The following is a 14686-nucleotide window of genomic DNA, read 5'->3' on the forward strand; positions in this document are numbered from 1 at the left end:
GCCTCAACACATGCTAAGAAAGCTCTCTACCATTGAACTACACCCCCAGCCCTAACATCCTTAAGGATCTGGGGCTTCCATGCCATTGATAAAGCAGCTCCAGAACTAAGAGGAGCCCACTGGGGCATCTGAGCCATGGTGTGTACCATCTGTGGCCTCCAGCTCTCCCCTACCTGTACCTGTTCATCTCCCACTTTCCTCCAGGGTGACTTCTGCAGCCCACTGTCTGCCTTGGCCCTCCTAGCCTGGAAAGCCTCCAATCTTCCTTCCCATCCCAAAGAGAGCCAGGCAACTCATTCCTGGACCTGGGTCACAGCATACATTGAACACTGACATGAGATACTTGTCTGTCCCCAGGAGAGGATCCAGGCAGTGGAGTAGGCAGAGCAGATCAGGTCTGGAAGGATTTGGATTTGGTTGGAAGGAATGAAGGAAAGGTATCCCAAAGAGGGAACAGGTGGGACAAAGGTATGGCGATGGGAAATGGGTGCCTTTGGGTGAAGAGTAAGGAGAATTAGTCCAGCCAAAGGAAACCATCCCATAGCCTCAATGCTCTGATGGGGAAGGTGAAGTCTGTTGATTTGATACTAGTTGGAAGCCAGTCCTCTCAGGAGTGAGATGTTCAGTTCGTTTGTTCATTCATTCACTGAAGTGGATTTTCAGCTCCTGCTACGTGTCTCTGCCTCTGCCGGGAGCTAAAAACGTGGGAGTGGATAGGATAGACAGGCTCTCTTATTGAGTTCAGGGACAAGTGAGGCACCAAAATTCCAGGAAGCCACTTATCTAGCAGCCCTTTTGTCTGCTCCAGAGAGAAGCTGGACATGTCCACATTTCAGTCTGAAGGGCCAAGGAGACCCCCAGAGGGCCAGTCCCTCAGTTAGTGCCCCGCTCAACGGGAAGCTGGGAGCCCGATGTGGACTTTCCGGAAAGGCGCGAGTGAAGTGTCTGTGTATTGGGGTGGGGGAGTCCCTTTCCCCGCCCCTCCCCGCCCCGTGGCCGCGGCGTGGCCGGGCCGGGGGCGGAGCTGGCGTCGCCTCGCGGGCAGGAGGGTGGCCGCGGCCCGGCAGGGCAGGCAGGCAGGCGAGGGGAGCGGCCGGAGAGGAAGACCCGCAGGAGAGCGACCCAGCGCGCCGGCATGTGACTGCAGCCCAAGTAGACTCAAGCTCTCCGGTCGTGGAGGACCCCGTGAGTGAGTGCCCGCGCCCCAGCCTCCCTGCCTTACTTCCACTTTCATTTCTTCCACGGTCCCGGCGTGGCAAGGTCCGGAGGAGACTCTGGCCCAAAGGCACGGTGACCACAGTGAACCCGAAGCCCCAGGCTCAGAGCAGCGAAAGTACGGGTTGGGGGTGGCGGTGGTTGAGGGGGGCGTGTCTTCGGGAGCGGAAATGTCAGGCTGGCTCCTCTGGGTCCCACAACCTGCTCGTCCTGACAGCTGGTGGGAGGGGAGAAGTTCTTAGAGGGTCCAGGGGAGGGTGGGGTGGGCTTGGCTGGCTGAGCGCTGCTGGGAAAGTGTGGAGACTTCACTAGTACTTTCTCTTGGATATCTGTCCTGCAGGGGGCCCCGTGCTGGATTCTTAGTTCACTCTGGAGCCATCCTTTGACTGAGTTCCTAGGCCAGGCCCAAGGAGGGGCAAGTGTGGCTCGGGCAGGGGGATAAATGTCAGAAACAGGCAGGGTCACCCTGTGGTCTTTATTTGGGAAGTCCAGATGCACAGCCAGAGGTGAGCAAGCCACTGACCATTTGCCCAGCATTAGGAAATAGAGACTAAGAGGGGGAATGGGCAGTGGTTCAGGGAGAGCAGGGTGGAGAGTAAAGGCCCATAAGGGGCATAAATGGAACGGCACCTACCCTGCACTGACCCTCAGCTTACATTTTCCTAGTAAAAGTCCCAGGCCTTGAAATTCTACAGCAGGTAGGTGGGACTCTACCTTCCTGGTCAGGACACCCAAGTTGCCAAGGGCATTGTCAGTGTGTTGGGGGCAAGAAGTAGACTGGCCTAATTAGTGGGGAAGACGCTGCCCCTCTCCCTTCACCCTTACTCTCTGTCCTTATCTCCACCAGGCCAGTGACCAGCCAGTGCAGGAAAATGGTCCTTTGCTCCTTGTCATGGGCTGAACCTCTCTTTATCCCAATTCCCAGTTCTGCCTGTAACTTGCTATGTGAATACAGTTTCCTCAAGTCCCCTTTCTGGACCTCAGTTTCCCCATCTTTACAAGTGGGTTGGGCCAGTTGACTTCTCAGGGCTATTTTAATTCTAAGACTCCCTTAAAAACTGAGCACCTATTTTGTTCCAGCCCCTGACCACAGCTGGGTGTGGGGTGGGGACAGAGTGGCTAAAGAGCTGTCTCCATAAAGAGGAGATCAAGCTCAGTAGAGAAGGCTGCAGGAGGAGGTGGCATTCAACTTGGTGGAGTATGGTAAGGCAGGGTGCAGCTGGAGAAAGCACAGACAGGAGAATGGGGGGGGGGTGTTCAAAGATCAGGAAGAAGCAAAGTGATTTATGTAGGGAGGTGGAAGGTGAGGCTAGAGAGGTAGGATATGGAAGTGAATGCCAGGGTGAGGGTCTAAAACTCAGTAAAAGGGGCTGTGTGACGGCAGAGTGCCTAGGCACCTCCACCTAATTGCAGTGTGAGTGATTTTGGAAGCACTTGCCTCAAACAGAACTTGAAATGGAGATGACAACTGAAGCATAGATACCTCCTTCTCTTTGCTTCAAGAAGTTCAGGTCCTGAACTGGGGTTGTAGTTCAGTGGTAGAGTTCTTGCCCAGTGTGTGCAAGGATCTGTGTTCAATTCCTAGTACCTCAAAAACGAGACAAGAAAAAAAGTTCAGGTCCTAATCTGTCTGGCACTTCTTCAGGAAGAAATTAATGGATCAGGATGGATGACATAAACTTTTTTTTTCCCCCCTGAAGAGGGCAAGATCCTGCTGAGAGGCCTGACTGTACTCTCTAAACTGTCTGTTGTACCCATCCTGGCCTTCCTATTGTGGGTATAAAGAAGGACCCTTGTTCCAACATCCCCTCCATTAGTCTGATTTGTTGCCCATATATGCCTTGCCTTTAGCTACAAACAATTGTCACCTCGTTCCCACCTTCCCTTCCTCAACCTTGTCCCAACAATTACCAGAGATGTGAGAAAGGAAAATGCTCTAGTGTCATTCAGTGAGTCTGAAGTCAAGACCAGCTTTTGTCTGTGATTCAAGCCTCAGTGTGAGGCTAGAATCAGGGCTGAGACTGTCCAGGGTCAGGGCCAAGTCAAAGTTCAGCCTGGAGCCCAAGTTCAGTGCTTAGCTTATGCTCAGTCTGGGGCCACGGTCAGTGCTCAATTTGTGGCTAAGTTCCAGTCTCAGCAGGTACCTGGGTCTGCTCACTCTCTCACAGGGGAGAGGAGGTGATGCCCTTAGAGGTTCAAAAATCTGGCTGTATCAAAGTGACACAGGAATTGAATGGGTTAAATCTGTTGTGCTACAGGTGTCACCTAACAAGCCAGTGGTGAAGCTGGTACTAGAACCCAGGAATCCTGCATCTTTGGGGCTGATTGCTGCCTCCCTCTCAATTCTGTTCTGTGTCTGGGATACTTCCATATAGGGGGCAAAGCAAGTGTGTCTGAGCTCTAGATGGACCCAGCTGGGTAAATCTAACTGCACTCTCTACCCTCCAGTGTCAGGTGCAAAATAAGTGTGGTAGAAATGTTTACAGTGTGTCAGGTGCAGGGGGAGGGCCCATGGCTTGGTCTGGAGGAGGCTGGCTTGAAAGGAAGAACCTCCAGCCATTGTCAGAGGAAGCAGTGCTCTTACAGGCTGGCCACCCTCTCCCTCCTCCACTGCCTGTTAGCTACACTCAGAGGCCACCCAGCTGGCCATGTGAGGGCCCTTTCCTCTTTCAGAGTAAAGAAGAAAAAGGAAAGGACATTTTTGGTAGAAAAGTCCCTCCTGCTCCCTGGGAATCCCCGGTGGCCGGATAGACTACGGGATATCCCAGAGGAAGCGGAGGCCAGGACCCTCCCCCTTCCCCCCCAGCACAATGCAGCTAGGCTCTCCCACACTGCACCAGGTGGGGCTCCCAGAGGTCAGTCATCTCTTCCAGCCTCCTTCCAGTAGTCTCTGTCATTGGAGCCCAACTCCAGCCACTGTGATGCAGAGAAAACAAAACAAGATAAGAGGTGCATGTGGGCACTAGAAGGGGAACTAAGGTTTCCTGGAAATGGGTAGGGCCCTAGACCTAGAGGATGAGGATTTCCATTCCAGGTGGAGGGTACAGACCCCAAGGCTGAAAGGTGAGATGGAAACGTTGCATTGGGAAGTCAGAGCCCATGTGATAAGGCCCTGACCACTCCCCTGCCCTTGTGCTTGGCAGAGAATCCTCAGGTCCCTGCCCCTGGACACCCGGCCCTACCAAGCCTGGCCATGGCACTCTGCCTGAAGCAGGTGTTTGCCAAGGACAAGACGTTCCGGCCACGGAAGCGCTTCGAACCAGGCACACAACGCTTTGAGCTGTACAAGAAGGCACAGGCATCGCTCAAGTCCGGCCTGGACCTGCGCAGTGTGGTGAGGCTGCCACCCGGCGAGAACATCGATGACTGGATCGCCGTGCACGTGGTGGACTTCTTCAACCGTATCAACCTCATCTATGGCACCATGGCTGAACGCTGCAGCGAGTCTAGCTGCCCAGTCATGGCTGGTGGGCCCCGCTATGAATACCGCTGGCAGGATGAGCGCCAGTACCGGCGGCCTGCCAAGCTCTCTGCACCTCGCTATATGGCATTGCTGATGGACTGGATCGAGGGCCTCATCAACGATGAGGATGTCTTTCCCACACGTGTTGGTGAGCAACACCTGGTCAGGAAGGGAGGGAGCCACCAGGAGCCCAATCCATAGCTGAGGCATTTAGTTTGATATAGCAACTCTGAGGACTAGGTTACTTTCATCCCCTATCATAGAAGAAGAGGTTGAGACAGGGTTAGTGTCTTGCTCAAGTCAGATATTTAACTAGGTCTGCCTAACTCCCTTTTGGGACTCTTCCCCAAGCATAAGTGTCCCACCAGATATCATTGCAGCAAGACCACAAACACTGATTCTCAGAATCTTCCAGAACAGGTGCCCCAAGATATTTGTAACAGGTTTACTTACTTGGACTGATCTCACTTGCATCCTCTGGGAGTTCCCTCTGACTCCTGGCCCCAGGAAAGAGAAGAGGTTGGAACTTGGATAAACCCAGATACTATCTTTGCCTCAGACTGAGACTCTGAGGGCAGAATTTTCCCTTGTCAGGCTCAGGCCATGGGGCCTTTTCTTATCTCAGCTGTGCAGCCTGGGCGGGTGAGGGTGGGGAGGAGAGATGAGTGATGTCACCCTGGCCCTGCTTCCCCACCCAGGGGCTGAGCAGGCATGACAGTGTGTGCATCACAGCAGCCCCACCTGTATACTGGGCCCCTGCTTCCACCCAGCTTCATGCTCATTTCTACAAAGGCTATAAGACTCAGAGATGGGTGGGGCAGGGTGGTCAGGCCCAGAGGGGATAAGTCTGAATGCTGAGGAAAGCCTGGCACTGAGTCACAATTCAATGCCCACAGATCCTCCCCAGCTAGTGGCTGCTATTTCCTGTACTATCATGCCCAACAGTAGTACCTTCATTTTACATAGGAGGAAACTGAGGCCAAGAGGGAAAGTGCACTGAATTGGGAGAGAGTCAGAAGTGGTGTTCATGCATTGTATCATGAGACTCAGGACCCAATGTCTTGATGGGCAGGATAAGTGTGAGGGGCCTGGGCTGCACCTGGAAGGACTCCCAGCAGGGTAGGGCTCAACCCCACCAAGAGAAGTGAGAGAGAAAAGGGATCTGTGGAACTGGATGAGCCAGGTATGGACCTGAATCTGGGCTCTGTTCCATTCTAGCCTTATATCCCTGGGCTTGTGAGTCCCCAGATAGCCATACCTTTAACCCTGGATGACTCTGCAACAATGGAGAAGAGACATAAACCACCAAGATCTCTGCCTTGAGCATAGGGGCTGTGCACAAATATCTTTTCTATGGGTCCAAGGACAGGGTCTTTATTATTTACTTCTGAGGGTTGCTGCAGTATAGTGCAAAGAGGGCTTGAATCCTGCCTCCAGTCTGTACTAATTAATAATTATGTGGCATTGGGCAAGTGACTTAATCTTTAAGTACCACCTCCATTTTATCATATCTAGAATGGTTATCAGACCCATCAGCAAAACTATAAGGATTAGAGGCCAAAGGTTCAAAGGCCCAGCTTAGGGGCAGGCTCACAAATGCTATTGCATTTGAAAGAATGAGGAATACCTGAACTGGTTCTAGTAATTAGTAAATTTTAGCATTAGGAGTCTGGGGCTTACTGTGTGAATGTTGAAAAGAGGAGGGATTCAGGGTGGGGTTGTAGAGAGAGGTCAGGATCAGATCATGAAAGACCTTGTGCAATGCCATACTGGGAAGTTAGGACTTAGTCCTGAAGGCACAAGAGTTTTTAAACAGACCCAAATCTTGATGAACACCCCTCCTTGGAATTATATACAAGGGTGTGATATGAGCATCCCTGCAGATACACATCTTTCTGGGAGAGTTTGGGTCATAACTTTCATCATGGTCTGAGAAGGGTTGATCAATCACCAGCAACAAGAGCACAAAGCCCTGCTTTAGGCAATGGGAAAACTTAGAAAGCTGATTTACATTTCAGCAGGGGAGAGGCACAGTTAGATTTGTGCTTCATTAAAAAATAAACTATGGGAGATGCTTGGGATAGAGCTCAGTGGCAGAGCACTTGTCTAGCATGGCCTAGCATGCAGAAGGTTCTGGATTCAATCCCCGGCACTGGAAAAAAGAAAAGAAAAGAAAAAAAACACATTGAGAAAACAAGATATGTCTGGCTTGCTCTTGCGCTTTCTCTCTCTCTCTCTCTCTCTCTCTCTCTCTCTCTCTCTCTCTCTCTCTCTCTCAGACAAATGTGCTGAGATGCGTGTGCTGGGGAGAAAAAAGCCACCCTGGGCAAAAACTGCCTATATGGGGAGGGCAGGGTTGGCAGAATTTTGTCACTCGGATGTTTATCTCTCTTTCTGCCCCTCTCTGCTCTCTAGGAGTTCCCTTCCCCAAGAACTTCCAGCAGGTCTGTACCAAGATCCTGACCCGCCTCTTCCGAGTCTTTGTCCATGTCTATATCCACCACTTCGACAGCATCCTCAGCATGGGGGCGGAAGCACACGTCAACACCTGCTACAAGCACTTCTACTACTTCATTCGAGAGTTCAGCCTGGTGGACCAGCGGGAGCTGGAGCCGCTGGTGAGGCCAGGTCTCCATTGCCTCCCCTGCCAAGGCTAGCGTTTGGGGGTTTTCAGATCCAAAGCCTGCCTACGTACAAAACTCAAATAACCAAGTGGATAAATTAGGCGAAGCAATTTATTTGACAGTGGATTCCATGCTTTAACAGTGAATCCAGTCTGCAGCCTAGAGTTGGGGTCGAGGGCAGGAGGGGCCGGGCTCAGGCAGAAGGGTTAGGTCCTATGGTTTGGGAAGGGACTATCTGGCAGGCCAAGCTCAGACTGACCCCTCCTCACTTTGTATCTTTACAGAGGGAAATGACAGAGCGGATTTGTCACTGAGCCCAGTCCTGGACATTGTTGCCCATCAGATGGAACATCTGAACACAGCGTGGCTGGGGAGGGGATCTTGGGAGTCTGATGATAGAGGAATCTGAAGGCCCTAGGACCCCTCCACATACCAAACATCTCTGGACTTCTGGTTCTCAGAAGTCTGCCTACATGTCCTCCTCACTGCTTGTGAATGGAGAAGGGGAGGGCTTCAAGTGGGCAAAGAGAAGGAAAGGAGAAGTCAAACCCCTGGCATGAAGTCTGGGAGTGGGGTGGGCTATCGGGTTTCTTCTCTGACCCTTCCATAGTGATTCCCAAGCCTATCTGGGGAATATGAATGTGGTTGTGGCTGAGGTAACAGCAAGAGAGTAAGTAGCCTCTGTGTAAGTGAGCACAGATTCCAGTGTGAGCATGTGTGTGATTTTAACTATGGGGTGTCTGTCTGTGAGAGATAGACCCTCCCTAGCACATAGTAGGCTCTCCATAGATGTTGGGTGAATGGAGAGATGGATGGATGGATGAAGAGGTTGGGACCATCCGATTGTGACCACTGTAGGAGTACTGACAGCATTGTCCCCTCTCAGGGCATCTGACCATGTAGTGCATGAAATGTGGTTACAGATGTATCTTTATGGTGGAAACTTCCAGGCTACCATCTTCCATTAGCACGAGTCCTAGGGAGCTGGGTGGGGGTTGGAAGGAGGAAACTTACCCTGAATTCCTTAATCCCATGGCCCACCACAGATGTGGGTTCTCATTTGCTCAATCAGGGATGCCTATGCCTCCAGAAAGGCCTGATTAATAGAATGCCTCCTGGGGTTTGGGAATGATCCCTAAAGTTCACACAGGTCCCCTGACTTTTAAACCAGGAATCTTAGACTCCATTCTCCCAGAATCTACAAAACTGACTCCTAGGATCTGAAGCCCAACACAAAATAATCCTCTAGTCCAAGGATCCAGTGGATTTGAATTGGGAAATCTGAAGTCTTTTCTCCCATCCCAGGACACTGAGGATCTTATAGCTGATGGAGAGATCCCCATCCTCCTTCCCACCTATCCCTGAGACATTCTGGATGATTGGATCTCCAAGCACAGCTATCCACAGAGAGACTGGGATGTTCATTCAGTACTCCGCTGCTCAGTAACTCCATGCCCAGCCCTGTGCCCAGACAACACAGGTGCAGAAACTAAGGCAGGAACAGGATTCTGCCCGCCCAAAGCCTTTGTACTGGGAAGCCAGGATGAAATGCCAGAAAGGACCCGAGAATCATCTCGTCTGTCTCTCAATGTGCAAAGGAGGATGCTGACGCTGGGAGAAGAGGGAGAAATGTCTTTCATGGATCTGGAGTAAAGACCCAGGACCTGCCTCCCACTTTAGGACCCTGATTGTTACACAGAAATGCACATGGAAAAAGGGTTTTACAAACCCTCTTCAGGACACAGCTGTTCCTGCTTTGAGCAAGGATTTCTAGCCAGAGACCCCCACCACCCCTTGGGTTGGCTGGGGTTGCCTGCTGAGCCAAGCCTCCAAAATTATGCCCCTCTTGACAGCCTAGAAACTGCCTGCCCACTGGGGAAACAGATGGGACTCTTGGGACCAGCCATCTGGGCCTGGGACTTCTGCCTTTGCTGCCTCCAAAGAAGTTCCCAAGGGAAGCATGCTGGCCTGGCAGCTGTCTGTGGCTGTGGAGTGAGGGGAGTGGGAGCTTCCCCCAGAGTGACTGCAGCTTGCACAGTGGATTCTAGACTATGGCAAGGGCTGATGGGGTGGGGGGAGGGAAATCTATTTTTGTGAAATAGAAGGAAGACTTTATTGTTGTTATTTTTGGTAAAGTAAAAGAAGCCAACTAAAGCATCCACTGGTGGGAAGCTGTGGTCTGGGTGCCACATGGCTCTTGGCAGACCATGGAAGGAGCCAGGCCAGAATGGGGCTGGAATGGCTTTTTGCCCTGAGAATGTGGGCCATGTAGAGGACTGGCTGGTATGACCATGTGTGGTCTAACTCTCCAGTCCTAAGGTTCTCCCAGGACTCTGAGAATTCTAGAACAGGTGAGGCTAGGACCCTTGGAAAGGGGACGGATGACCCTTGCCTCTGGGGAACTCAATCTGATGAGGAATTTTTCCTTGTTTTAGTTCAAGTCGCCTGGCATTGGCTATTCTAAGACCTCACCCCTTCAGCTGGGGGTTAGGGAAACTAACAGAGTGGAAATAAAGTTCCAGCCTTAATTATAGGAAAGGAGACCATTTTCAGGAGAAAGACGTTTGTTTGTTGGCTGGATCTCAAAATGGTGGAGGTAGGACATGGGGCTAACTCTTGAGCTTATTCCCCAGAAGACATCTGAATCTCTTGGCTCATGTCTTCTTATTCCACTGACCTTAACCCACAATCTTTCCAGATAAGAGTTGAAAAACAGCTTGGTTCTTTTTGTTGTTGTTAATCATCTTATCCATTTAGCTGGTTTTATCGGGTCAGCAAAGGCCCACCTAGAGCTCCCCTTCTACATACAAAAGAGCCAACCTGGCTTTATACAGGAGCTTGGAAGTAGAGACCTGGGTTCCAGTCCCACCCAGCCCTCAAAGTCCCATGTAAGTACTCCCCTTTTAGACCTATATTTCTCAGCTATTTCATTATCAGAAGTAGAAGTGAAGGACTGATTGATCTCTTAGCACCTTCATTAGTCTATGAATCCATCATCATCGTCATCATCATCATCATAGATAATGATGTTGCAGGTACCGTTTTGAGTGCTTGACATATAATAGTTTGTTCAATCAAGTTTGTCTTTAGCTAGCTACCTGGCTTCCCTCCAAGACCCCAATATCCCTCCATCCTTTCATTGCTCCAGGATCTGAAAGTCCCTTTATTCTTCTGCTCCTTCTTCTGGTGCGCCAGAGGAGGTCCTTAGTGCAGCATTCTAAGAGGGTTCTAGCTGCACACCCACTATGTCAGATTGCTCACTGCCTCCTCAATCATTGGACATATCAGGCTGTTAGAAAGTTCATGTACTGGGCTCATGGTCATTTTGAAATACAGGGTAGATTTATCTCAGAACTGTGTGGCCCAAGGTTTGCACCATACATGGAAATGTCTGTTACTATACCAGGAAGCCGACATAAAAATTGCTTTGAGAGATTCAGAGAGGATGCTTTCAGAAGAGAGAAAGGAAGAGAGAACTGAGGACTCAGTGATGTGAGAAAATAGCCTCTCCGGCAATAGGGCAAAACCTAGCAGGAGAGGGACTTAGGAGAAGCAAAGCATTAGAGGTAGAATAGCAGCTTGGTTGGGAAGCCAGGTTGGACTTTGTTTTCCTGTTGGCTCAAGATCTATAACAATCCTTGGATCAGAGAACAAGGGAGTAAGCTATCCTCTTCACCCTGAGGTACAGCATCCCACTGTTGAGGATGACCCACCAACCTTGGCTTCTATGAACACTACAGCCTCTTTTAAGCTCACTGCTGCCACTCTATGCAGAGAGCTGCTGAATATGTGGTGGAATGAACCACAAAAATGGCTGGAATTCCACCTGCTTTGGAGGGTCCCCCTTCCTCTGAGCCCCCTCAGCACCCTCATCCAGTGTTAACTAAACTTGTTTGCCATGTGGGGCATAGCAACTTTGAGAATGTGGATCACAACAGGCCAGAGTGACTCTGGTCCAACTGGTTATTAAGATAGTAAGGGGAACAGACCAGCAAGGCCTCTGAGGACTTGGAAGTTTTGGTGGTAGGCCTAGAAAGTGACAGTAGAGAGAGGCTGGGATACACAGGAGCTTTCAGGTTGGACTGAGGGATTCTGGCAGGAACAATACAGAAGCTTGGAAGAAGACTCCACCTCCCCAGCTTTCACCCAGATTGGGGCAAAGTTCTTAATGTTCCCTAATGTCCCCCACCTCCTTCCATCATACATGTGAGAAGAAAGCCCGAAAAAGGAGAAAGGGAACAAATGTTTGTGGGGTGAATGATGGGTAGTCCAAGAAGCTCTTTTAAGTAGCATGGCTCACCAGACCCTCACTACAAGCTGAGGAAGGCAGGGACGGGACCTTTACTTCCATCTTACAATGAAGGAAACACTAAGCATCAGAACCTGAATTAAATTCAAGTAAACACTGTCCTCTCATGGCATCTACAGCCTGATGAAGTGTCCTGGTGAGTCTGGTTGAGGTATTAGTTCATTTACAGTTGTTTTTCTACAAGTAACAAACTTGTAAAAAAATTTTTTGGGTTTAAAAAATTTTTTTAGTTGTAGATGGACACAATACCTTTATTTTATTTACCTATTTATTTATATGGTGCTAAGGATCGAACCCAGTGCCTCACATGTACTAGGCATGCGCTCTATCACTGAATCACAACCCCAGCCCGTTTTTGTTTTTTTAACTAATGGAGGTAATGTTCTACTCGAACACTCAAATGAAATTCTCGACATCCATACCTTTAAAGAAATCTTACAGAATTAGCCCTTTTTAGAAAAGACCAGCAGTATTTCTTCATATATAAAGAAGGCGTTTAAAAATTTCTTCCAGGCATGCAGAAGAGTTCGGTAAATATTGATTACACCTGCAGCCGCCAGGCCTCCTCACTCCTGGCGCTTCAGTGGCTTCCGGATGCTGAGACTTGGAAAAGAAAGCATGGAAACGAGCTAAGCCCCACCCACTAGCCAAAGAGCTCCCCGCCCTTCTGCTGACACGCATGCGCAGAAACTCAGGTTCCCCCTCCCTGTAGCCATTAGGGCGCAGGCGCGGCACCGCCCCCTCACGCCCCTCTTTGCTGGGGCCCTCCCCCCCGAGTCTAGCACCGCCTCTTCCGCGTTCTCGACAGAGAGACCTGCAGGTGGGGGTGCGCGTCACCGCTCCCGCCGTGGTCAGCTAAGGTAAAAACGAGACAGCGAGATGTCCCTCGGAGCAACACGGGGCGGGGGTCTGGAGTGAGTCTGTGTTTCTGGGAGGGAGGAGGCAGTCAGGACCTCAGAGCAGCTTGAGGTCACGACCCGATTCTGCTGCGAAAGGACAGGCGAAGGGGACGCTCTTTTAGGACTATCCTCAGGGCTTCATTTATGACCTGTCGGGGCTGCGTCTATGGCGAGACCAAGGCGCAGTTTGTGTCCCATCTGGGCTTGCCTGTGCCTACGGTCTGTCGGGGTTTGGGTTGTGACAGGTCAGATCACTGTCGGTGTCTGAGGACTGGAGATCAACCTATGACCCGTATTAGCCTCAGTCCTAACCAGGGATCAGGAGCAAAATTATGGCACGGCTCAGGGCTCAGACAGTCCAACATCATGAATAGTTTTGCATATGAGAAATTTATGAACTGTGCTCACTACATTGTTTTAAATTTAACTGTTTTCATATATTTCACAATACCATATTTAAAAGCCTTGCCATGTGCAGACGATTGTCCAGTGGGGAGAGGTAGTCGTGACAGGTACAGTATCTCTCCTTAGAGAACTTCCAGGCTACCTGTAGGACTGTCAGTGGAAGATCAGAGGCCATTTGCAGATGACAGAAATGAAGTGTTGTTGAAAGTTCTTGGCTTTGGGATCAGGCAGACCTGGGTTCAGAGCTCACCTTTGCCACTTCCTAGATATGTATCCTTGGTCCAGTCATTTCCCTTCTCAGAGCTTGTTTCTCTTCTATAAAACGGGCATAATAAGGCCATTGTGAGTGCTGAATAGAATTATATGTAAGTCTTCTAGTATAGCACCTGTCGGGCAATCAGTACTGAATATGTGATTCCTGTAAACTAGGCCATTTTGGTCTGGAGTACTTTAGAGAGGCTCTGGAGGAAGAGTTGATAAGACCTGAGCTTTGAAGCCTCAGTGGCATTTACAGGTGTAACTGACCTTGCAGGATGGGGAAAGAACTAATGCTTATTGACCACTGCCCATGTGCCAAGTGTCTGCTGGGTAGTTGGTGTATAGTGTGTCACTGGATCCCCATCCATCAGCCAGGTGCTTTCAGCCAGCTATCCTTAGCTTCAGCCCCTCTAAAGAGGGCTAGACTGGGAGCAGTGTGAAAAGGAGACCAGAGTTGGGTTTTTATATGGAACTGAGACAGCTGGAGACTTTGGTACCCTCTCTCTACCATCCACCCTTCCCTGTTTCCACCTCAACTTTCTCTTTCTGTAATCCAGAGGATTAGCTGGGCTCTTGACTTTGTCTGGGAGTCCTGTTACTTTAGTGCATTAGCAGATTTTGGTCATTGTGGGGCTTGTCAACTCAGATTGCATGAAGAAACAACCATGGGGGAGAGAAGTGTCTGTAAATAGGAGCTGTTACATTGCAGCACATGCTTAGAAAGTGTGTGTCCTCCTGTTATGTGGTCCCATAATAATTCAGTATGTGGTTTCTTTTGCATCTTCTTCATGGGTGCCCATATGATCTTCCTGAGACACTGTTCTGATTGTATTATATCTCTGCTCAGAAACCTTTGCAGACTTCACTGTCACTATACGGTTTAGACTCTTCAGTCTCATAAACAAGACTCTCCGTAATCTGTTCCCAAACCTCTTTTATGCCCTGTTTCTGTTTCCCCAAACCTGTACCCTTTGCCCCAGTCAAAATAAACGAGTCTCTGTTTCTCAAACACTCCCTGTATGTTCCTGCTCCAACCTTTGCTTGCATTCCCTGCTCCTTCTCATCTTTCAAGACCAATGTCTCATGTGACCCCCTTCGTGAAACTTCTTAGCCTTCTGCTCCTGTTCCTCTCTTCTGTAGCAGAGACTGAATTTCTGATTGAGTTCTCATCACAGTCTGCCTTGGGTATGTCACTCCATACAGACAAAGGACTGTGTCTGTTTCATTCCTTCTCTACCTGGTTCAGGGCTGGCACATAGTAGGCCTCTGCAATGTTTGTGGTTAAATGAGTCAGTGACATTTCCTACTTACTCGCTTTGGTATTTGTTTTATGAGCTTTCAGGTTCAGAAGGGGATTTGTGTTTTCCTTCTCTTTGTGGCTAAGGAGGGCCCTAGTTTAGATTGATGATGCCCTAGTTACAGGCATCAAAGGCCTGAAAGTACAGAGATTCTGGATGAGCCATTGCTGCTGTTTTTTCTGGCTCTTGTCTTGCCTTTGCTGTGAGTTTTGTTG

General features: G+C 49.9%; 2 protein-coding genes across 7 annotated transcripts in view; both read left to right on the forward strand.

Moving 5' to 3' along the window:
• The first annotated feature begins 847 nt into the window (after window positions 1-847).
• On the forward strand, window positions 848-9863 carry Mob3c (MOB kinase activator 3C). 3 transcript variants are annotated; one of them, XM_047557545.1, is made up of 4 exons: window positions 848-1189; window positions 4359-4826; window positions 7094-7296; window positions 7587-9863. In XM_047557545.1, the coding sequence occupies exons 2-4, from the start codon at window positions 4409-4411 to the stop codon at window positions 7614-7616; spliced, it is 651 nt and encodes a 216-aa protein (XP_047413501.1). In that variant the 5' UTR covers window positions 848-1189; window positions 4359-4408; the 3' UTR covers window positions 7617-9863. The 3 variants fall into 3 exon arrangements, with proteins under 3 accessions (XP_047413501.1, XP_047413493.1, XP_047413510.1); XM_047557537.1 differs by having other exon boundaries at window positions 930-1185; XM_047557554.1 differs by lacking the exon at window positions 848-1189 and adding an exon at window positions 1315-1333.
• Window positions 9864-12375: 2512 nt separating this feature from the next.
• Mknk1 (MAPK interacting serine/threonine kinase 1) overlaps window positions 12376-14686 on the forward strand; it is a 39800-nt gene continuing 37489 nt past the window's right edge. For all 4 annotated transcript variants that reach the window (XM_047519662.1, XM_047519676.1, XM_047519669.1 and 1 more), the window contains exon 1: window positions 12376-12471. The gene's annotated coding sequence lies outside the window, so the exon portion shown is untranslated. The remainder of the gene's footprint in view (window positions 12472-14686) is intronic.

The sequence above is a fragment of the Sciurus carolinensis genome, chromosome 1, assembly GCF_902686445.1.
Source record: "Sciurus carolinensis chromosome 1, mSciCar1.2, whole genome shotgun sequence".
In the NCBI taxonomy this organism is placed as follows: domain Eukaryota; kingdom Metazoa; phylum Chordata; class Mammalia; order Rodentia; family Sciuridae; genus Sciurus; species Sciurus carolinensis.

What these genes read in the sequence shown, in the direction of transcription:
- Mob3c (XM_047557545.1), top strand. Translation starts at nt 4,409, where the DNA reads ATGGCACTCTGCCTGAAGCAGGTGTTTGCCAAGGACAAGACGTTCCGG. An exon ending in TGTCTTTCCCACACGTGTTG is followed by an intron (nt 4,827 to 7,093) that starts GTGAGCAACACC and finishes TCTGCTCTCTAG; the next exon opens with GAGTTCCCTTCCCCAAGAAC. An exon ending in AGCGGGAGCTGGAGCCGCTG is followed by an intron (nt 7,297 to 7,586) that starts GTGAGGCCAGGT and finishes GTATCTTTACAG; the next exon opens with AGGGAAATGACAGAGCGGAT.